This window comes from Lithobates pipiens, unplaced genomic scaffold, assembly GCF_037356315.1.
Source record: "Lithobates pipiens isolate NorthernLeopardFrog02 unplaced genomic scaffold, aLitPip1_a1.2 Scaffold_1, whole genome shotgun sequence".
In the NCBI taxonomy this organism is placed as follows: Eukaryota; Metazoa; Chordata; class Amphibia; order Anura; family Ranidae; genus Lithobates; species Lithobates pipiens.
This window is the reverse complement of record NW_027507685.1, coordinates 223,754,212-223,776,916: the sequence shown is the minus strand read 5'-3', so window position 1 is coordinate 223,776,916 and position 22,705 is coordinate 223,754,212. Positions and strand designations below refer to the sequence as shown.

General features: G+C 43.0%; 1 protein-coding gene across 1 annotated transcript in view; it reads right to left on the bottom strand.

Annotated features, from left to right (window-relative positions):
- LOC143983616 (carnitine O-acetyltransferase-like) overlaps positions 1-22,705 on the bottom strand; it is a gene marked incomplete at its 3' end in the record, with an annotated part of 48,769 nt that overhangs the window by 10,862 nt on the left and 15,202 nt on the right. Inside the window, 5 exon segments of the mRNA XM_077483537.1 lie at positions 1,620-1,798; positions 4,517-4,691; positions 5,914-6,079; positions 16,557-16,610; positions 18,931-19,049. Of these exon segments, the coding sequence (XP_077339663.1) occupies positions 1,620-1,798; positions 4,517-4,691; positions 5,914-6,079; positions 16,557-16,610; positions 18,931-19,049 (693 nt within the window).

Sequence of the window (22,705 nt, the reverse complement as noted above, 5' to 3'; positions counted from 1 at the left end):
AAAATCGGAAAAAAAAATGAAAAACCCAGGTGGTGATCAAACACCAAAAGAAAGCTCTATTTTTCATGGAAAAAAATAGATATTTATTCCATTTGCGTACAGTATTGTCAGTTAAGGTAGGACAGTGCTGGATAGCAAAAAGACCCTGGTCATAAAGGGGGTAAAACCTTCTGGAGGCCAAGTGGGTAACTCAAAGCAAAAGATTTTTCAGCGAGTACAAAAATAAAATTTTTTCTTCTGTGTATTAAGGTAAAAAAAAAACCTTCTCTGCTGCAGGATCCCCCCCAGCTCCACCTTATTCTTACCCGAGTCCTATCCAATCCAGCGATGTGCACGAGAGCAGCGGTTATCGCCACCGTCTCCCTCCTCAATCAGCAGATTGATAGGAGCGGGAAGTCATTGGCTCCTGCTGCTATCAACTCCAGTGACACGGGAGTGGGGAGAGGGGTAGGGAGCCTCCATGATTAAGGCTTGGTTCACATCCAGGCATCCTGGACCACGGGCGTAATTGCTGCGATTCTACCCGCGATCTCGAATCACAGCAAATCGTGGGACCCCCTTCCGATGACCGTTACTTCCAATGGCACCCCAATCTCGGTGCGATTTTGCTGCAATTGTCACCTGAAGAATCCCGCTACGCCTGTCGCCAAAAAGAAGTTCTGTCATTTTGTTTGCGCGATTTTAAAGCAATTCGTCTGACAACAATCGTGGCAAAATTGTGGCACGATTGGGGTGCCGTTGGAAGTAAGGGGGATCGCAAGGGCGTCCCGCAATTCGCTGTGTTTTGGGATCGAGGGCAGAATCGCAGCAATTCCACCCACGACCTGTGACACCTAGATGTGAACGGAGCTTGAAAGAAGTGCAATCCACTGAATGAAAGGGTGGGCAAGAGAGTCAGGCGGAGGAGGAAAATGCTAGATAATTCTGGACATTTCCCAGCCAGGAAATTAGGTGGGCTGTATTTGGCTTGCTAAAGCTTCTAACATACACTGTGAGGCATTACAGTGTGCAGAGAAATCGGACTGAGCAATTTCAGTACAGCAAAGGAGATTGCGCAACTGTGCAAGACAAAGTGCTTTTAAATGCAGAAGTTTTTTTTTACGTTAATGCATTCTCTGAATTAAAGGTAAAAAAAAAAAAACTTCTATTATCAGCTACCCACGACCCACCCCCTAAATACTTACCTGGTTCCTATTTTGATCCAGCGCTGTGCTCTAGAGCAGCATCGCCTCTCCCTCTAGCCTCACAGACACAGAGGCAGCAGCTGAAGCCATTGGCTCCTGCTGCTGTCAATCAAATCCAATGAGGAGGGAGTGAGGCCAAGCCGCACTGTGTCCATGGACACACATAACCCAGCTCGGGCACGGTTCAGGACCTTTCTGTGGAACACCATTGGGCAATGATGAATGGCAGAGTACAGTAAACCACTGAAATTAGTTTCACTGGAGCTACTTACTCAGAGCGAATGCCTTTTTCTGTTTTTATTTTTTTTAATAGGCCCAGCACATTATCTGAGACATGCTGCATCAGTGCCATAGCACAGAGAAACACAGAATGTAATCTATCACTACAGAGGGAAGAACACAGAGGACACAGTGAGGGTGCAGTGCTAAACACACCTGCAGGGTTTTATCAAACCAGCGATTCCCACTGTTGGCGTGGCTCCCTCCACCATGCAGCATCTGAGCGGCAGTACGACTGCTGTACAGATCTTCAGAGTACTTCAGTGCGGTGGCGTCCAGACACACCGTAAACAGACTGCGCTGGATGCTCCGGACAGACTCCCTGTTCAGACGGTCTGGAGATAAAGACACAAATAAAAACTGTGGATGGATTGATATGGTAACTCCACCTTCATGGGGGGGGGATAAAATATAGCAAATAAATAAAAACGTTCCTTTTCAATCTGCAGCTCTGTAATTTTCTGCAAAACCCACTGCAATATGACAACCTGAAGGCTTTCTGTACACATCCTGTATAGAACAAGTCATGTCATTTCTTTCTTGTGTGATTGTCAGATTTTAGGCATCCCATGGAACAACATTTTTTGCTGAGATATTCATTAATTACTTCTAAAATGATTACAATGTTATGTCAGTGCTGTGCAGTATTCTTAGTATAATAACCTTTAGCACACCTTTTACCACAAAATCCTTTAACCTACTTGCAATCACTGAAATCTGGCTTCATGAATCTGACTTTCCCCCTCCTGCTGCCCTCTCCCCATGGTGGCGTCCTCTGGATTCACTCTCCCAGGCCTGGTGGATGGAAAGGAGGTGTAGTTGGAATCCTCCTAGCACTTTCAGATCCTTCATCCACCTCCCTCTCCTAATTAGAAGCTCACTGTATTCATCTATTCTCTCCAGTTTTTTTGGTAATTGCTGTGCTGTCTGCTTCATGGACCAGTATCAAGCTTCCTTGATGACTTCTCAGTCTGGCTACCCTACTTCCTCTCTTCTGAAATTCCCACAATCATCCTCGTTGACTTCAACATCCCTGTTAATGTTAAAACTTCTGAGCTTAACTTCCTCTTTTGACCTAAAACAATGGACATACGCGTCTACTCACTCTGATGGCAACTGCCTTGACCTTGTATTCTATCTATGCACCCCGTACAACCTCTCCAACAATTCTTTCCTCTCTCTGATCACTAACTTATTAGCTTCACTGTCTCCTTGTCTTCCTCCACCTCGCCTTCCAACTACCTAACAATTACACATATAAACCTTCACCATCTTAACTCTTTTTTTTCTGCAACAGATCGTCTCTATGACAAAATCTCAGCCTGGTCCTTCCTCAACCCGGCCACTTCTGTAAACAACGGTTCATGGTCATACACCCTGGAAACCTTGGCCACCTCACTACACACAGAATCAGGGCCGACCGCTAGAAACCTGGCAAGAAGACAATACCACAAGCCTAAAAAAAAAAAAAAGCGTAGCCACGCTCTTAAGCGCCTGTGGCATAATAAGTCCCAGCAAGACATCAACCAATATAAATCTGCCCTTCAAAAATACAATTCTTGCCTCCACACTTCCAAACACTACTACTTTATAACTCCCATTAACACACAGTCCCCATCAGCTCTTTTCTACCTGGGACCCTCTACTTAATCCTTCATTACCTCCACTTACTAATTTACTCACTCCCCAGGAGATTGCTAATCACTTCAAAAATAAGATAGATGCAGTTTGTGACGAGATCTCCACTTTACAGATATCTCCTTTACCTTACCCCTCTTGTCCACCTGCACAATCAATATTTCCCTCATTTAGCCCAGCTACTATAGAGAAAGTGACTACATTTTTTTCGAATGCCCATTTAATACCCTGCCCCGTTTCCTCGCAAATACTACGGTCACCCTCTGGCTTTATCCTACACTCTTTAAATCATACCTTCAATCTCTCTCTCTCTACTGCAATCTTCCCCCAACCTTCTAAAACATGCACTAATCACCCTCATACCTAAAAGGGACTCACTGGACCCCACCCATCTCCCTTCTCCCTTTTGCCTCAAAACTCCTTGAACGTCTAGTGTACAACAGGCTGAGCTGCCACCTCATCGAGAATAAACATCTCGATAGCCTTCAGTCTGGATTTCGCCCCCAAACACTCCACAGAAACTGCTCTCCTAAAACTCACAAACGACTAACAGCTAAAACCAACGGTCGCTATTCCGTACTCCTACTCTTGGAACTCTCCGCTGCCTATGATACAGTTGACCACCCCCTCCTCTTCAAAAAACTAAAATTTCTTTGGTTTCCGTGACTGTGCTGTCCGTTGGTTCAAATCTTACCCATCTCACTGCACCTTCAGTGTCACTTACAAGTCTACTTCCTCCTCTCCCCGTTGGGGTCCCCCAAGGTCCTGTCCCTGGACCTCTCCTATTCTAAATCTACACCTCCTCCCTGGGTCAGCTGATAGCCTCCATCACTGATTTACTAACATATTAGCCTGGATTTCACACCACTTCCTCAAACTCAATCTATCCAAAATGGAGCTCATAATATTTCCTCCCCCACGTGCCTCTTCCCCTGACTTCTCAGTTAAGATCAACTATAAGTCTGTCCCTACATGCCAAGGGATAACCCCCCGCCCCCCCCCCCAAACACGCTGACTACTTTTTTGGATTGTACCCTTGTCTTTTAATGGAATAAAGTTGTATATGAACCACTTGTGCTTCAATTTTAATTCTCATTAAATTGCAATGCTCCCATATTGACATTGTTGTGGGTTTTTCGGCCCTGAACATACTGTCTGCATTTGGTTCAGTGTACCTGCACCCGCATGGATGTCAAATTGGGAGCAGTGGCTGTGTTCATGCAGCTGCTGCACCCCAATTGGCATGAATGGGACTGCCTGCACAGAACACCTGTGCATCCCTGTGTGGGTAAACACAGCCCTCTCATGGGTGTACGCTGTAGTACACCTTTGTGAACGAGGCCTTATTGAAAGGGCTGTTGTCATCTGCTGTTCCTTCCATAAGCTTCAGCTGTATTTACTCAGAACACACTTACCACGGATTAGCGTATTGTACGCTCGGCCCCAGCTGTTCCTGTGGTCTGTGGTGAGCACACCCACCGGCTCCTTGTCAGTTTTTTTGGAGTGCGCTCGTAGGAAGAGCATCTGCTGGTGAATCTGGTCTTCTGTCAGTGGAGAACCGTCGCTGTTGTAGACATCAAGCTCAAAAAACTGACATAGAGACGGATACGAGGGGGACGATAGAAAAGACAGTAAAAATTAGAATACATATTATCGGGTCTATTTATAAAACATTAGTTGGATGAATGTCACAAGCTTTTGTTCAGCCTGCACAAATTCCCCTTGCATGTACTCTCATATGAATATTTCCTACGATTGTCAGCACCATCTAGTGGCTAAAAATTCCATCATTTTTATGAAACTCATCAAAAAAAAAAGAGACTGCATTTTGGCCACTAGATGGAGCTGATGATCAAATGAAATAATCCTATTAGAGTAAATACAGGGAAAAAAAGTGTGCCGGTTGGACAAATGCTTGTGCCATCTGGTAAAAATTTTTTTTTAGAAATAGATCCCCATGTGTGCAAATATTTTACAGTGGTCAGGCTTTCCTATCACACATTTCTGCTTTGTATGCCAAGCTCCAACTTCAGCTTTAAAAGTCGAAGATAAGCCGCATCCATTATTCCATGGGCTACTCTCCATAGGCTGCTTTGCATTACGGGGTACAGGCAGGGCTGCATTTTACTTAAAGCACTTGTGGGTCATTGCCTAGTTCAGCAGGGCTAGGGGAATGCCACAAAGATCTAAAATATACAGACTGTGATCACCAATTGTTTATTTTGTCTCCTCCTGTTCATCCCTACAGATATATGACCAAGTTCATCAAAAAGACTATACAGGGTAAAAGGTTCCGTTAAGGGGAGTCGCAAGACTCCTTATGGTTCAGGAAAGCTAAAAGCAAGGTAGAACCGTAGCTAGCATTTAAAGCAAAAAAGAACTTGATTTTACTAGAGCATTCTAGCATTAGCTTTTATGAAAAAAAAAAAAAAGAAGTTGCAAGGGGCAGAGCTTGCACAATCATGCAGGTGTACCTAGGGCAGTGATGGTGAACCTTGGCACCCCAGATGTTTTGAAACTACATTTCCCATGATGCTCATCTACACTGCAGAGTGCATGAGCATCATGGGAAATGTAGTTCCAAAACATCTGGGGTGCCAAGGTTCACCATCACTGACCTAGGGAATCATGATCTCTACAAAACAGCCTTGAACACAGGGGGCATGGCAAGGCTTTGACTTTGTTTCTGGAAGCTTTAATGTTACTTAATATCATATACATTTGAACATAGTGTATATATATTTTTTTATTCTACCATCTTAAAATTTTAAGCAGCCATACATTGACGTTACTATTATCAAGAGAGAGTCACCTGGTAGTTCTTGCAGACGGTTACTCGGTGAGGTGGGGCTTTGTTAGGTGGCTGCAGAAGGACTCGATCTCTTTTGTAGCCAGGCTCTCTACAGGAGCCAAAGAATTTGTTGTACTGGTCCGGACACAGGGCTTGACCTCGCCACAGCTCCTCGAGACCATCAGGGCTGGTTCAAGAGAAAAGAAAGATTTTGAAGCCTTATATATTGCAAATTTGCATCATCTCGTATCTATTAAAGCTGAATTCCAGGTAAAAGGCTAAATACATGGATAAAACATACACATGCATACACACACACACACACACACACACACACACACACACACAGTGAGGGGAAAAAAAAAAAAAAGTATTTGATCCCCTGCTGACTTTGTAACAGTGAGAGACAAAATAACAACAAAAGTATCCAGAAAAAAAACGCATTTAAAAAAAAAAAGTTATAGATTTATGCCTTTTAACCATTTGCTTACTGGGCACTTTAACCCCCCTCCTGTCCAGACCAATTTTCAGCTTTCAGCGCTGTCGTACTTTGAATGACAATTGTGCGGTCATACAACACTGTACCCAAATGAAATTTTTATAATTTTTTCCCCACAAATAGAGCTTTCTTTTGGTGGTATTTGATCACCTCTGTGGTTTTTATTTTTTGTTAAAAAAAAATAAAAAATTTCAATTTAAAAAGACCACATTTAAAAAAAATAAAACTTTTTTTTTTTATATATATATATTTTGTTATAAAATTTTGCAAAGAGGTCATTTTTCTCCTTCATTGATGTGCGCTGATGAGGCTGCATTGATAGGCACCGATGTGGTGGAGCACTGATGGGAGGCAGTGATGGGCAATGATAGGTTAAACTGAAAGGCAGCACTGCTAGGTGGCACTGATTGGCACCACTGGTGGGCATTGATAGGTGGCACTTGCAGACACAGAGGAGGAGGCAGATGTGCCTCCTTCCTCTTTGGGACAGATGTCCCTTGAGCATAAGCTGGTGATCAGCTTTTGTTTACCAAGCTTTTGTTTATACACGTGATAAGCTGTCATTGGCTGACAGCTGATCATGTGGTAAGGGGCTGGGATGGGCCCTTACTCGGATCGGTGATCACCTGAGTCTCGGTGACTTGGTGATCACAGCGCCTGGGGGCACGCGCAAAAGGGTAGGATGTCCTATGACGGCCTCCCGGAAATTCAGGTCCGTGCTGTGGCCGTCATTCGGCTGTCGCGCGGACCTCAAGTGGTTAATGAGTGAAATAAATATTTGACCCCTTCACAAAACATGACTTCGTACTTGGTGGAGAAACCCTTGTTGGCAATCGCAGAGATCAGATGTTTCTTGTAGTTGGCCACCAGGTTTGCACACATCTCAGGAGGAATTTTGTCCCACTCCTCTTTGCAGATCCTCTCCAAGTCATTAAGGTTTCAGGGCTGACATTTGGTAACTGGAACCTTCAGCTCCCGCCACATATTTTCTATGGGATTAAGGTCTGGAGACTGGCTAGGCCACTTCAGGACCTTAATGTGCTTCCTCTTGAGCCACTCGTTTGTTGCCTTGGCCGTGTGTTTTGGGTCATTGTCATGCTGGAATACCCATCCACAACCCATTTTCAATGTCATGGCTGAGGAAAGGAGGTTCTCACTTAAAATTTGCCAGTCCATTGTCCCTGTGATGCAGTGAAGTTGTCCTGTCCCCTTAGCAGAAAACACCCCCAAAGCATAATGTTTCCACCTCCATGTTTGATGGTGGGGATGGTGGTCTTAGGGTCATAGGCAGCATTCCTCCTCCTCCAAACACAGCGAGTTGATGCCAAATAGCTTGATTTTGGTCTCATCTGACCACAACACTTCCACCCAGTCATCCTCTGAATCATTCAGATGTTCATTAGCAAACTTAAAGTGGTTGTATTATCAAATTTGGGACTTTTGCCTACAGGAAAGCCTATAATAAGGCTTACCTGTAGGTAAAAAAAAAAATATATATATCTCCTAAACCATTACGGTTTAGGAGATATTCCCCTCGCAATGCACCGCTGACTGCAGCGGCGCATGCGCAAAGGGGATTTTTGGCTGAAAGTCTGGCAGACGCCGGACCCTGCCGGAGAGAAATCTCCCGCGCGCATGTGCGGGAGTGACGATATCGCGGCTCCGGCCACTCACATCGCCGGAGCCACGATAACCGGAAGAAACGCAGAGGGAACATGTCAGCTCCCTCGGCGTGGATCGGGCCAGATGTCAGGGCCTCGTTCTAAGGTAAGTATTTCATAATGAGCTAGTATGCGGTGCATACTAGCTCATTATGACTCTTCCTTTGCAGGTGAGAAAAAAATAACAAATAATTCAGCGGGTATACAACCGCTTTAAGACGGGCCTGTACATGTTCTTTCTTGAGCAGGGGGACCTTGCGCACACTGCAGGATTTCAGTCCTTCGCGGCATATAGTGTGTTACCAATTGTTTTCTTGGTGACTATGGTCCCAGCTGCCTTGAGATCACACGGGACAAGATTCTCCCGTGTAGTTCTGGGCCGATTCCCCTATCTCATGATCATTGAAACTCCACGAGGTGAGATCTTGCATGGAGCCCCAGATTGAGGGAGATTGACAGTTTTGTGTTTCTTCCATTTGCGAATTATCGCACCATCTGTTGTCATCCTCTCACCAAGCTGCTTGGGGATGGTCTTGTAGCCCATTCCAGCCTTGTGTGGGTCTACAATCTTGTCCCCGACATCCTTGGACAGCTCTCTTGTTTTGGCCATGGTGGAGAGATTGGAATCTGATTGATTGTATAAACGACACCTGTCCACAGAAGTAAACAACAAGCTGAGATTAAGAGCACTCCTTTTAAGGAAGTGCTCTTAAACTCAGCTTGTTATCTGTATAGAAGACACCTGGGTGTCAGAAATCTTGCTGATTGATAGGGGATTAAATACTTATTTCACTCATTAAAATGCAAATTAATTTATAATTTTTTTGAAATGCGTTTTTCTGGATTATTTTGTTGTTATTTTGTCTCTCACTGTTAAAAAAAAAATAAAAAAGTCATCATTAAAATTATAGACTGTACGTTTGTCCACTGACAAAGAAATGATGAAAGTCAGCAGGGGATCAAGTACTTTCCCTCGCTGTACATCTATAAAATTTCAGCACACATGTACACAATGAGTAGCATATGCATGTACACTATAGTAACACAAGTGGAGCAGTTGACTATGATAACCAGGTTTCATCTTAAAGTAGAAGTGCAGGTAAATACTATTTAAGCTCAAAAGAGATGTATGGTGTTTGTTTTTTAAGAATCATACTTCTGTAGGTGCTGCATCTGTCCCCTGGCACCTCTAACAAAGAATTAAGCGATCAAAAACCACTGATCACGGTTCTCAGGGCTCCCTGAGCAGCTCTCTGCTCTGCGCCCAAACCTCGCCCCCCCCCCTGCGCTCACTGAAGCGCTGGGCTGTGGGAATGGGCAGCTCACAGACTTCATTGTCGCAATCTTGCCCGTGCCTGGACCGGCTCGGACGTCGCCCAACAGCTGACTTTAACCCGCTGTCTGCTGAAAACAAACTGCACTCCTGTGATTCACAGGAGAAGTACAGCCAAACGAGGAAAATGCTTATACTTGCCTATTCTGAGGGCACTCCGGTCTGGTCATATGATTGGCTCCCAGCGGCAGCTTCAGTGTAGAGGAGGGACAGCCAACAGATGGCCCGAAAGCCTGGTACACACGATGAGATTATTGGATGAATAATCATCCGTTTTTTTGCATGCTAGTCTCCATATCGAAAATGAAGAGTTTACTAAAGTTACGAAAATTCTCGTACGACAGAATAAAAATTTGGAAGAGATGAAAAATATTGTATTTTCTGCCCAAATCTGTACAAGAAAATTTTTTGTGTTTGTCCCTTCGAATAATTTATGATGAACTGTTGTGATCGGCTCTCGAAAGCTGCGTACGATCAGATTATCATACGAATCGCTTTAAAAGCGGTATTTTTCGTACAATTTTCTGATCGTGTGTACTAGGTGAACTAAGAGAAGTACTAAAAGGAGTTTGGTATTTTTTTTCCCAGAATCATACTAACCTAGATGGATGCAGCATCAGTCCGACTGTGCATCTGTCCCCCACCACCTCCAACACCGCTGATCGCTAGGTTCTCAAAGCTCCGAGCAGAGAGCTGCTGATTGTCAGTCACCGCTGTCTGCTCTGCCCTTCCCCTGAGCTAACTGGAGCTTTGAGATGTAGAAGGGGGGGGCTGGCTCTGACTCTCAGTGGCTCGCTGAGAGGCGGGGCCAGGCACCGGTTTAGGGTTGTGGGTGGATCTCGACCATATTGTTGCGATCTCGCCCCAGCCTGGATTGGCTCTGCGACGTCAGCCGACATCAGGCTTCAACCCGTTGTCTGCTGAAATCATTTTAAGCACCCCTGTCAGTGTTAAATGTTTTTACTCATCTCTATAACAGATGCATTTGCTGGAGAGCTGGTTTGTTTAACAATTAGGCTTACTGACTGGACCACCTGGAGGAAAATAGAAAAAGAAAGAACCTACTGCTTTAAAAAGGAACTTTGACCCTGCTCTTTACAGGCTGCACCCCCACTCTGGCACTGCCATTGTTTTGCATGTGCAGATGCACCAATGGTCTCTTCCTAGCCTTTAGGTTCTAGCAGAGCCCTTCGGTGCATCAGCCCATGTGAAAGTGATTTTCCCTGCATGTGCAAAGACGGGAAAGGTTTTGGGCTATCCCGATGGCCGTCTTTCTGCACAGGGGGAGGGGAGAAGGAAACATAATTCTCATCTAGGCACAGATAAATGTTAAATAAATTTTTTTTTTAAATAAAAAGTCCAATTGTGAGGGGGGGGGGGGGCAGGGCAACATGACATGGCCTTTAGGGTGAAGGTCCACTTTAATATTGAAGCAAGAAGTCGCTATAGGACACTGCTTCAATTTTATTCTAGATTTGATCATCCAGGGCAAAAAAATAAAATAAAAATCGTGTACACTAATTTTGGGTTGTTTGAGAAGCTTTAACCACTTAAGGACTGCCCTGCGTACATGTACTGCGTCAGGGCAGCTCTTAAGCGCAAAATTACGCACATGCATGCAATTTCTGTTGACAGCTCTGGGGCATGCCTGCGAGCCGCTGGAGCCACGCGCCCGTTGTGATTGGACACAGCGATCTAATCGTTCTCTGGAGAGGCAGAAAGGCGGTCTGCCTATGTAAACAAGGCAGACCGCCGTTCTGTCAGAGAGAAAGAGAGAGAGAGATCTTGTGTTACTGTTAATCAGGAGCACAGATCTCTCTTCCCCCAGTTAAGCCACCCTCTATACCGGGGGTGTCAAACTCAAATTCATTGGGGGCCACATCAGCAGTATGGATGGTTTGAAAGGGCTGGTTGTATCTGTAGGGCTATGCATCTACTATTTAATATTGTAGTACTGTGAAGGGCAGGTGCAGACCAGCACGAGAGCACTCATACTCCTGTAGCAGATGATGCAACTCCAAAAAGGAGGGTTACACAACGCTGATATCCACAAGAAACGGCATTGGAGACTGCTCAGACCAAAACACCATCAAAAACAGGGTTCAGGAGCAGTGGCGTTGCTAGGCAGGTGCGGACCGCACCCGGGTGACACCCGTGGGTAGCGGCACCACACGCTGCCCTGTGCCTCACGCTGCAGCTGTGTCCCTCAGCGGAGCAGAATGAAGCCACCTCCCCCTCCTCTCTGTTTACATCCACAGAGGAGGAGGAGCCTGAGCTCGAGAGACACACACTGCTGTATCTTCTGTTCTGAGGTCTGTAAGGGGGTGCATCTATACTGATGGGGTGTCTGTACTGCTGGGGGGGTTCTGCACTGAGCGGGGGTGTCTGTACTGCTGGGGGGGGGGTCTGCACTGAGGTGGGGGTGTCTGTACTGATGGGGGGTCTGCACCGAGAGGGTGTCTGTACTGAGGGGGGGGGTCTATATTGATGGAGGGTGGTCTGTACTGAGGGGGGGGAACTATAGTTAGTTGGGGGGGGGTGACACCATTTTTTTCACACCGGGTGACACCAACCCTAGTGACGCCACTGTGCAGGAGTGCATTACGTACAGGGTGCAACAGCTCATTCTCAACCCTCCTCCTAGGTTCTGACCTCTGCACCCACCACTCCTCCCCCACACATAAACCTCCATAGCCCTTACCCCCCCCCCCCCCAAAAAAAAGTCCTTATATCTGTACTCTCTCCTACCTTACCTTGCCCCGCTCTGGTACCTCTCTGTATAGCAAGTCCTCAAAAAGCTAAAAATTGCCGCTCAAGCTGACAGGAACCTCCGCCGCTGACAGTTATGCCGGGCCGACTGCACATGCACTTAGCGCACCGGTGCTGCTGGATGGACTGAGCAGGAAAGGGTTACTCTAGTTCCCTAGGAGAGGGGCAGCTGCGCATGCGCTCACACAAAGTTGCCGCCACTCACTGGACTAAGGAGGAGAGCAGGAAATGTTTATTAGTTTCCTAGGAGACGGCCGGCTGCACATGCGCTCACACAAAGCTGGCGCCGCTTGTGGGACTAAGGAGAAGGATGTTTAATCTTGTCTGGGAGACAGGCAGTGGGAAAAACACGGACGCTGCGTGTGCCACATGACAAGGCCTGGCGGGCCGTATTTGGCCCCGCGGGCCTTGTGTTTGCCACCTGTGCCCTACACTGTTAGAAATAATTTCCTAGGAGCACACTTAACCCTTTGATTTCTCCTGATGTTAACCCCTTCCCTGCCAGTGTCATTTATACAGTGAGAGTGCCTTTTTTTTTAGTACTGATCACTGTATTGGTGTCATTGGTCCCAAAAAAGTGTCACTTAGTGTGAGAATTGTCCGCTGCAATGTCGCAGTCCCGTTAAAAATAATTGCTGATCGCTGCCATTACTAGTAAAAAAAATATATAAAAAAGGTCCCTAAATCTATCCCATAATTTGTAGACACTATAACTTTTGCGCAAACCAATCAATATACGCTTATTGGGATTTTTTTTAACCAAAAATATATAGCAGAATACATATTGGCCTAAATCAGTGGTTCTCAACTCCTGCCCTCAGGACCCACTAACAGGCCAGGTTTTATATATTACCTTGGGGAGATGTAGACTAGAATACGGCAATCACTGAGCAGCAAATTATATCACCTGTGATGTATTTCAGTTGTCTTGCAAACCTGGCCTGTTAGTGGGCCCTGAGGACAGGAGTTAAGAACCACTGCCCTAAATTGATGAAGAAATTCGATTTAAAAAAAAAAAATTATTGCATATGTTTTATAGCAGAAAAGTGAAAAAAAAAAAAAAAATTCCCCAAACTTGTTGCTCTTTCGTTTATAGCGCTAAAAATAAAAACCGCAGAGGTGATCAAATACCACCAAAAAAATAAATAAAAAATAAAAATAAAAAAAAAGGCTCCATTTGTGGGAAAAAAAGGACATAAAATTTTATTTGTGTACAGCGTCGCACGACCACGTAATTGTCAGTTAAAGTAACGCAGCGCCGTATTGCAAAAAATGGCCTGGTGGTTAAGGGGGTAAAACTTTCCGGGAGCTGAAGTGGTTAATGAAGACTGTTTCTTTACTGAAATCAGACACATATCTTGCAATTGTTTTATGAGGCATATATGATTTTTCGGCTGATCAGTCATTGTCAATTACCAATGAAATTGAAAAATAACTAGAACTAATGTCTGTCATTTATTCAGCATCTAGAACATTGCAATGTTGTTTGATTTGCCTGAATTGTTACTGTACAAAAATAGGTCTATGTATGGCCAACACAGAGCAGAGAGCAGTTATGATGGGTCACACTTCCACTAAAATGTCTAGATTATTGCTCTTTGCATTATTTATGAATTTATTACAGGCATTTATATAGCACCGTACACTTTACAAACTGTACATTCCCATCAGTCCCTGCCCTCAAGGAGCAGGCAATCTAAATATGAAAAACGGACTTTAAACACGGCTGCAGTGCTTACAGGAATACATTTGTAGCTCACCAATTCACTTGCAGTCTGGGATTGCTCTAACATTCGGAGTCTTTTTTTAGCCGCTTTGCTGGCCACTGGACAAAATCAAAAGTTTGATTCAAAAATAGAAACAAAATAGTGTAGCCAGGGCTGCTGTTAAGGATCATGGGGCCCCGTACAGCCTATCTACCCCCCCCCCTCCAGAAAAATAAAAATAAAAAAAATCAAATAAAATTTTCGCTAAAATAACAAAACAAAAAAAAACAAAAAAAAAAAAAAAAAAAAAAAAAACACAAAAAGCATTATTAGTGGACACAAAACAAAATTCCTAATAAATCTAACAGATAAAACTGTATTTCATTAATAAAGTTGTGTGTGCCATCAGCAGCTGCCAGCGGGAGGGAGAGAAGAGGAGGGAAGCCAGAAGCTCTGTGAGGGAAAGGAAAAACAGGGGGGCCCCAGACAGAAGAGGGGTGGAGGATGATCTGAGCAGTGGATGGGGGGTGTGGATACAGATACTAGAACCAATCCTCCTGCTGTGCAGCCATAGAGGGAGAGGAGAAGCCGGCATCGCTCAAAGAGGTGTCAGCAATAAGGCAGTACAGCATGCCCTCCTGCTCGGCAGGTTCTCGGGCCCCCCTTATGAACGGATGGGGTCCAGGCCTGGTATGGGAGGGCTGGCTGTACTGGCTTATCAGGGGCCCTGAGTGTAGCAATACTAAGGGCTGCCAGATTCCCAGGTCTTCCCTTTACACACAACCAGGCAACAGGAATTTTGCCACTTTCTCACAGACTCGAAAATGGGTCCAAGGGATTTTTGTTTTTTTATTTATGGGTTTGGAGGGAATATGGGAATATGGGAATGGCTGGAACTGTGGAGCGTGAATGAAATCTTTGAGGACTTGCTAATCTCTCTGGCTGCTAGGTATTAAATGTAAAAAATGCTGTCCTCCCATAGGATTGATGGCCCTGCCAAACTGACAACAAAAAATGCCGACTGAAGCATGCAGGTGCTGCTCCTTAGAGAAATACGATCAGACCTGGCTGCTATGAACCCAAGCTAGGAGGTGTAGGATGGCTTTGATGGCTATTAACTAGCATTAAGCGGTTCCTTGGTCTAGCTGAGGCTGGCAAAGGGGTGAGACTTCCAGCTGCTCCTTCTCTCCCCCTTGTCAAGCACAGGAGTCACCTCCAGATGACTGGATCCCACCACTCTGCTCCCTCACTGCCAGGCGCCTGAACATTTATGGCCCATCTACAACCCACCGGCTGTTCTTCTTCCCTATCAAGCAAGTTTTAGAAGCCAGGAGGCAGAAACAGGAGTCCCAGCTCTTGGAGCTCTGCACAGTAAACACAAACTAATAACCCCAAGTTACTCTGCCTACAGGGGAGCCAAGCTAAATTGACCTACTCTGTACACGGAGGGTACTACAATAGCTTGAACTACTGACATCGGTTAACAGGTTATTTTATTTTTTTTTAACAGATAAATAGATCCAGAAAAAAAAAAAAAAAAAAAACAACATGTAGATGAATCGAAATTGAGCAAGTTCAACGGGGAGCAGCCAAATTCTGATCCTTATGTAGCCATTCCAACTCAGCAGACGTTGATCTAGCAAACAACTTTTATTGAAAGGGGATGTTGGAAAATTTTAATTTGATCACCGGCTGTGTCGCTGATCAGTGTATTCTGACAGTGGAGGAGTCCCAGCTGTCAGAATACAATAGTACAATAGGGAGGATTCCTTCATCCACTTTGATTGTGTGGATAGGGGAATGTGTTCATAAAAAAAAAAAAAAAAACACAACAAATCATCTACCCAAAGATAGGTGGAATTTCGAACAAAAATTCTTTGTAAAATATTCTAATACCCCTTTCACACTGGGGCCAGGGGCGTGTTAGCACTAAAGCACCTCTTGTTTTAGATGCACTTTTTCGGCCGTTAGCGGGGCGCGTTTAACCCCAAAGAAGAGCTTTTCAGGCACTTTGGAAGCACTGCCCATTCATTTCAATGGGCAGGGCATATCAGACGCTATTTAGAGGCCATTTCTAGTACTAAAACGCCTGAAAATCGCCTCAGTGTGAAAGGGGTCTAAGAAAGTCTGTTCATTTTTCTAATCACTATTGGGTCAAATCGACATTTGTTTTGACTGCAATGGTGAGAAAGTTTAAAGGAGCAGGATGGAAAAATGTTCTCAAACTAATTTCTAACCATGCATGTGGTTTTTGTTTGGTAAAGTCCATTCATTCCAAAATCAAATGTTAAAAGCAAGAAAAATCTTTTCCGTTTGAAATTCTATACATCTATGGTCAGTTTAAGGCTTCAGCTAAAAAGTGTTAGCATTCTGCTGGGATTATTTGGATGTCTCAGATCGCTTATCATTTACAAAATAAAATATTGGGAAGGATTGTTATTGGACTCCAGCTCTCTCTCCAAATGAAAATAAACATGCAATTTATAAGCAATTGTTTTTATTGTAAAAAAATATATTTTTAGTCCTAAAATTAAAAGGCTAAATAAATGTAAATCTATAGAAAAAAAAAAAAAAAAAATTTTCCTTTAAAAACAGATCTGATCTGTGCACATACACCAGAAATAGTGAGCATGGTTTGCTCTTTTTTGTACCTTTTACTTTACAAGCAATAAACAACAACAAAAACAAAAGCGTACCTTTCAATTTTGGCTTTGAAATCCAAAACACCACATATTAATTTAGAGGCAAATCTGAAATCATATGAAAGAAGACATTAAATATGGGCTTTCCAAAGCATAAATAATAATAATAAAAAAAAAAATTGCTGAAAAAGAACAATTGAAACACCATTAGCAAGTCTAAAGCTCCCCTCTACCAGGCTTCTAATTGTATCGTTTGCTAAACATTACACTAAAATAACTTTTTTTTTCTTCTTCTTAAAACCCCAATTAAAATTATATGCCTATTATAATTATCTGTTTCTGCTTCACATTCCATGTGGATTTCCTTATCTTCATTTGAGAAAAAAGTTAAAAAAGTTAGGCTGACAAAAGAAAGTAGGAGAGAAAAGGAACCACTGGGGGCAATTGTTTATTACTGCCCTGTATGTGGCAATAGTTCAATAAATAAAAAAAAAATAGAAAAAAAATAAATTCATAATTTATGCCACAATTGGCAATATTCAGAAAACGACAGAATTGATACCATGCACTGAGCCAATGAAAGTGATTTTATCGCATTCTGACAAGTCTCTTGAGGCTGATCTTTACAAAAAATAAAATAAAAAATAGTGTAAAAATGAGCTGCCAATGCAGTCGCTTGCTGAAATAGCTAGTTGCCCGACTGTCATGTTGATCCTTCGATGCCGAGACATGGAACAGGAATGCGGATCAGGTGTTCAGATCTCACGTCAAGCTCACTTTCTCCATACTTGTTCTGGGTCAGGGACTTGTAAAGTACTGATGTCATTGTATCACCTTCACAGCCAGGCAACTGGGGTTTTCATAAGAGGAGGTATGCAATGGTAGCCTCCAAATCTTATCTGTACAGGTTTCCTCTACTTAATTTTTCATAAAAAAAAGGGAATAATCCTTTCACTGTGCAATATTAAAACAAGCTAGTAAAGATGGTAACAGTGGTGCACAGATCTGGACAAATGATCTACAGGTAGGCAGAAGATCCTCCCTCTATAGCCACCCTATGCCAACACTGCTGACCTGGTAGGAAAAAGTGTCACAGGTCACATTGGCCTTTATTGCACTATTAAGGTTTGAGCAACCCAATGGCTTACGTTTATGCCTAGAGCCCCATGCACACTGGCAGTTTAGCCCTGGGGCATGAGACTCTGGCATTTAACTGCCGGCGAAGGACACCACTGTCCCATTCAGGCTGCTGGCAGTCTGTCAAGCTCTATGGAAGACTCACAGCTGCTGGGGCTGGACAGGCACCTAACGATACGGGCAGTATAAGTCCAAAACAAACTTCTTTCACATTGTCATTATGGGGTATGGTTTGTAGAATTTTGAGGAAAAATAACAAATTGAATACATTTTGGAATGAGGGCTGTAAGGATGTAACATTACAAAATGTGGAAAAAGTGAAGCGCTGTGAATACTTTCTGGATGCACTGTATATAATTGAATTCAAGTGTACCTGTCACCACCTATACACATTAGTGCAGCCTCTGGGTTTTGGGGGTGGTTCCCTCCAGCACTGTTGGGCTGTGTTGAGCAGTGCTGCCCAGGGCAGTTTAAAAAAAAAAAAAAAAAAAAAAAAAAAACACACACAAGAAAGAAAAAGGCAAAATGAGCTAGTATGCATAGCATAGCCTAGATTAAACATTGAAGTTAAAGGGCAAGTTCACCTTATCACATTAAAAAAATAAAATTTGAAATAGCTCCAAATATCCTGGCCACCCCTCTAGAACCTTCCGCACATAATGGCCAGAATACCTTGTGCTGCTGGTGTAGCGATCTGTACACCATACACTGCAATATATAGCCTCAGAAGGAATATCCATCACAATGCTTGCCATGGCAAGTGCTGATTGGTCAGCACAGCAACATGACCATGAGAAGCGCATCTGGGGCTTCTTCCAATAAGGTGTCCCAGAAGAAAGAAGCTCTTCTGAGAGTGCTTACCTTTCCAAGCATTATATTGGATACCCACTTTCGTGGTTGTGCACTGCGGTGTACAGACCGCCACAACGTCAGCACTGGGACATCACAGTCACAATGTGCAGCGGGGTCTGGAGGGGTGACCAGGATTTTCAGGAGTTTGTTCACTTTTTCTTTTTTCTTGAAAAATGTTACTTACCCTTGAAGAATGAAGAAACAAAAGTGAGCACCACATTGCGTTACAATGCATTTCAGCTCACATCCACATCACATGTCAATGAAGAAACATTATGTACTATGTGATGTCATGTGTCGTGACATGGCAGTTATAGAAAGGGGAAGTGCGTTTCCTCGAAACAAGATAACTACTTCCAGAGTGACAGTTATAATACAGTTAAGTGATGGTCATTGACATATATGAAGAGGGAACAATGAAAAGAAGTTAGAGTGATACCTCAGCTGCCCCTTCCAATCTCTGTATTCCCTCTGGGGAAGAATGACAGCCGGGCTTGAATGTACAGGGAGTGGTAGATGGTTCTCTAGGTAAATACATTCGTGTCTCCAATCTGACAGCTAGATAAGTAAAGATACAAGTTTAGATTTATTAGAAGTGGGCAGAATTGAACATATAGTAGACATTTATGAAAATTGGTTACGATAACCATGTAACAGTGGTAATTTGCACCAAATTATAACATGGTGGGTGGGCCAGTGACTAGCTTTGTGGCCTTATGGTGCTTAGTGATATCTGTGTGGTGTTTGTACATTCTCCTTTGATGTAAGGTTCTTCCAGAAAATATGGCTGACAATCCAAAAACATACTGGTAGCACATGTGGCTTCTGATTAGGTCACCTACGCCTATATGACTGCCATTTTGTCCCAACAGTGATATCTGTAAAGAGTTTGTACCTCCTCCCCTGGTTTATTTAAGGTTCTTCCAGGATATATACTGTAGCCTCCTGCCACAGGCCAAAAACATGTTGGTAGGCTAACTGGCTTCTGACTAGATTGGCCATAAATTGTGTGCGTCTATATGACTGAAAAATACAGGATGGTAAATTCCTCCTAGTATCGATATCTCTATGGAGTATGTACATTCTCCCATGGTTTTTGTAGGGTTTTTCCAGGAGTTATGGCTTCCTACCACAGGCCAGAAATATACTGGCAAGACAATTGACTTGGTGTGTGAATAGAACTGGTAAACACATGATTGTAAATTTCTGTCAGCAAAGACTAGTTCTTTCTTTGTAATTTTTCATGTTTTCCATAATCTGTTGGTGCCAAATCACTATGAAAGATAAAGTTCCAATTGGTAGCCAAGGTTTGTGGAACCAATTTTTTTTTACTACACCAGTGTTCATACATAATCACACATTATACATAAAATCAGTAAAATTAAAAGCCCAGTTGAATTCTTAAAAAATGTTTTACTCTTTATATTACTGTACCACCATACATTTACCTGATTTCTGCTTACAAAATGCCTTATATTACAAGTTTTTCTTGGTTGAAATGCATTTCTTGCTATCCCACTTCAGTGCGCTAAGGTCTCAGCACACGTACCTTGTGAAGACTTTGAGGCGTTACTGCATCTTTTACCACAGCGCACGTTAAATTCCACCCAACACTGCTGACAAGACAAACGTGTGTTGCAGCTTATGTGGAAATATGGGCCTACAATGATTTTTACTTCCAAGAATATCATAAATATTAAGCCATCATTATCTATGAACTTTTTAGTCCCAAGGAGCACTAGTTGGACATTAACTGAAGTTCTTTGAATAGGCAATTTATCATCTGTTTTTGTACTCATAAACCCCACCCCCCCCTTAAAGAGATTATGAAGAATGTAAGCCCTGGACTCATTGACATGTCTAACACCTCCTAGAATGCATTGTAATAGATATGCCTGTGGGAATATATGTCTTTTATAACATCTGGTGACCTAAAACTGACCAGTGTCTTGAGCACCGCCCGTTGACTGAAAGTGGCAATGTCTTAAGATATGTGAAAGGGAGTGTCTATACCTGAAGGGGTGGTTATAGGGGTTGATATACAAAGGTCAGAATACAGAACTTGGTTTTCTAAAACGCTGGGCACAACGCTGTCCGTGTAAAATACCGCCATTATCTGTAACTTTCACTTTCTGTAATTGCCTCTGTCCATTGGCACCAGTTATAGCAGATACTTTATATTTGATTAATAGTAAGCTGCTTTTCTTTTTAAATACATTTGATCTTTATTTTTAAGCACAGTCATTTGTTACTAATCCTACCATGGTAAGAGCTGCATTAAGATTGCCTAGGTTCTTCTGATATAGACCAAAGATGGTATCCACCTATTATATTTATAAGCAAGCAAAGAAGTGGCGGTAAAAATCGCAAAAACACAGCACAATGTGGGGCAACATACTAATGTGTGCCATGAAACTAACCTGATGCTGTCAAAAAATAATTGTGCCCAAACCTTTTGCCCTGCACCACATTGCACATTAGTAAGTTATCACATGTTGAGCTGTGCTGCTACATGTCTGTAGGAAGATGCATTGAGATGCCATTTAAAACGAATGCCCCACGTTGCACAAACACACAATAACACATTGGTTACCCCAGCACATCTGGTAAATGGGCCTGCAGTGCAGAGGAAAAATAAATAAAAAAAGTGTCTGCCCAGGGCTATTAAAATATGGAGTGCACAGGGCAGTGTGGTTCAACTCTGGTGTCTAGTTGTTCTTAGACACGGTCAACTGCCGTTACAAGAAATTAATGTAAAACTATGAAAATGGAGTTTGTTATTAAGAAGTTTGTATGACTGAATATCTAGTTCCATGAATTCAACTGGGCGTGAAGATGATCATTTCAGGAATTGAAAATGACATTGTTATAAAACAAGACCTCAATGGTGGCGAATATTAATGAATAATGCAGAAACCACTTTAGCTTTTAATATTAAGGACCCCTTTACATTTTTGCTAAGCGTTATGTCACACAATAATGTGTTTTGCATTCAGGCAGCCCAAATGAATGAGCTACCAATGCACTAAAACATTCTACAAGGTAACATACTACCACAGGCGAGTTGGCTTAGTGCATTGGGTTGCCAATCAAAATGAATGGCACGTCAACAAATGTAGCGTGCATTGTGGTAACACGTTTTATTAAATTGCAAGAATGCAAAGGAGCCCTATAGGAAACCCAGACTGAGGATGTATGAAGGGTGCAATTGCGGACCTCTCCTTATGAAAATGTTTGTTGCCTGAGTGATATGGTAATCCAGTGGCTCTAGTATCACTAACTTTACCAGGAATAAATGCAGATCAGGAGTTCTGGCTACACTTAAAATTTTCTAATTTGCATGCTTGTTCCGGGAAAATGGCAAAAGTATAGAAGCCAGGTAACTGACAATTTTTTAGAAAGTCAGCAATGCAATTATTCTACCTAGCAGAGGTATCCTTTAAATAATGCTATTACTTTAAGAGGTTCAGCAGTTCTGTAAAGTTTGCTTTTCATCCCAGATTTGTTAGCAAAAAAGAGTTGGGAGATCTGGACAGGAGGATAATTACCCAAAAATATCTGTGAATTTACCATTTAATCACAGACTAGGCACGAAAATGCTATTTAAAGTAGAACTGAGGCTTTGCTTAGGATGAACAAGTTTACCCATTTTAAGGGTAAAGTCTGGGGGTGATTTGCTAAACCGAGAAGCAATGCAATCCATACTTCACTTCAAACAGCCAACCGTAAGTAGTGATTTGAGTAGGTCTAGAGCCCTTAAAATGTATCTGTAACCAAAGTTTTTAACAAGAATATGGAATGGGAAGAACCTCTTTTTTGCTGTCCTTGTTGCAACAGGGATAATTTTCCCCAACAAAAAGTGAGATGAAATCTAACCAAATTGAGAAGAAATCCAGTCCAATCTTAAAGAAACACAACTGGAGCAGGTGTCCCCATTGAAAGATTTCTTTTCTATGTCTGCTCCTGTAAAAACTGTCAAATTTTGGATTTACCATCACTTTTTTCCCAGCCACAACAATGGTCACCAAGACATATGCAGAGGGTGAATGTCCCTAGCGAGAGCAGACAGCAAGAAAAACCTGATCAATGAAGTACTGAAACCAGATACTCAACACGACAATCAGACAAATAGCATTTTCAGGAGAGGTTAACAATAGCAACTTCCATGTTTCACGTTAGACAGGTTTTCTTTACAATATGACAGAAATGTATCC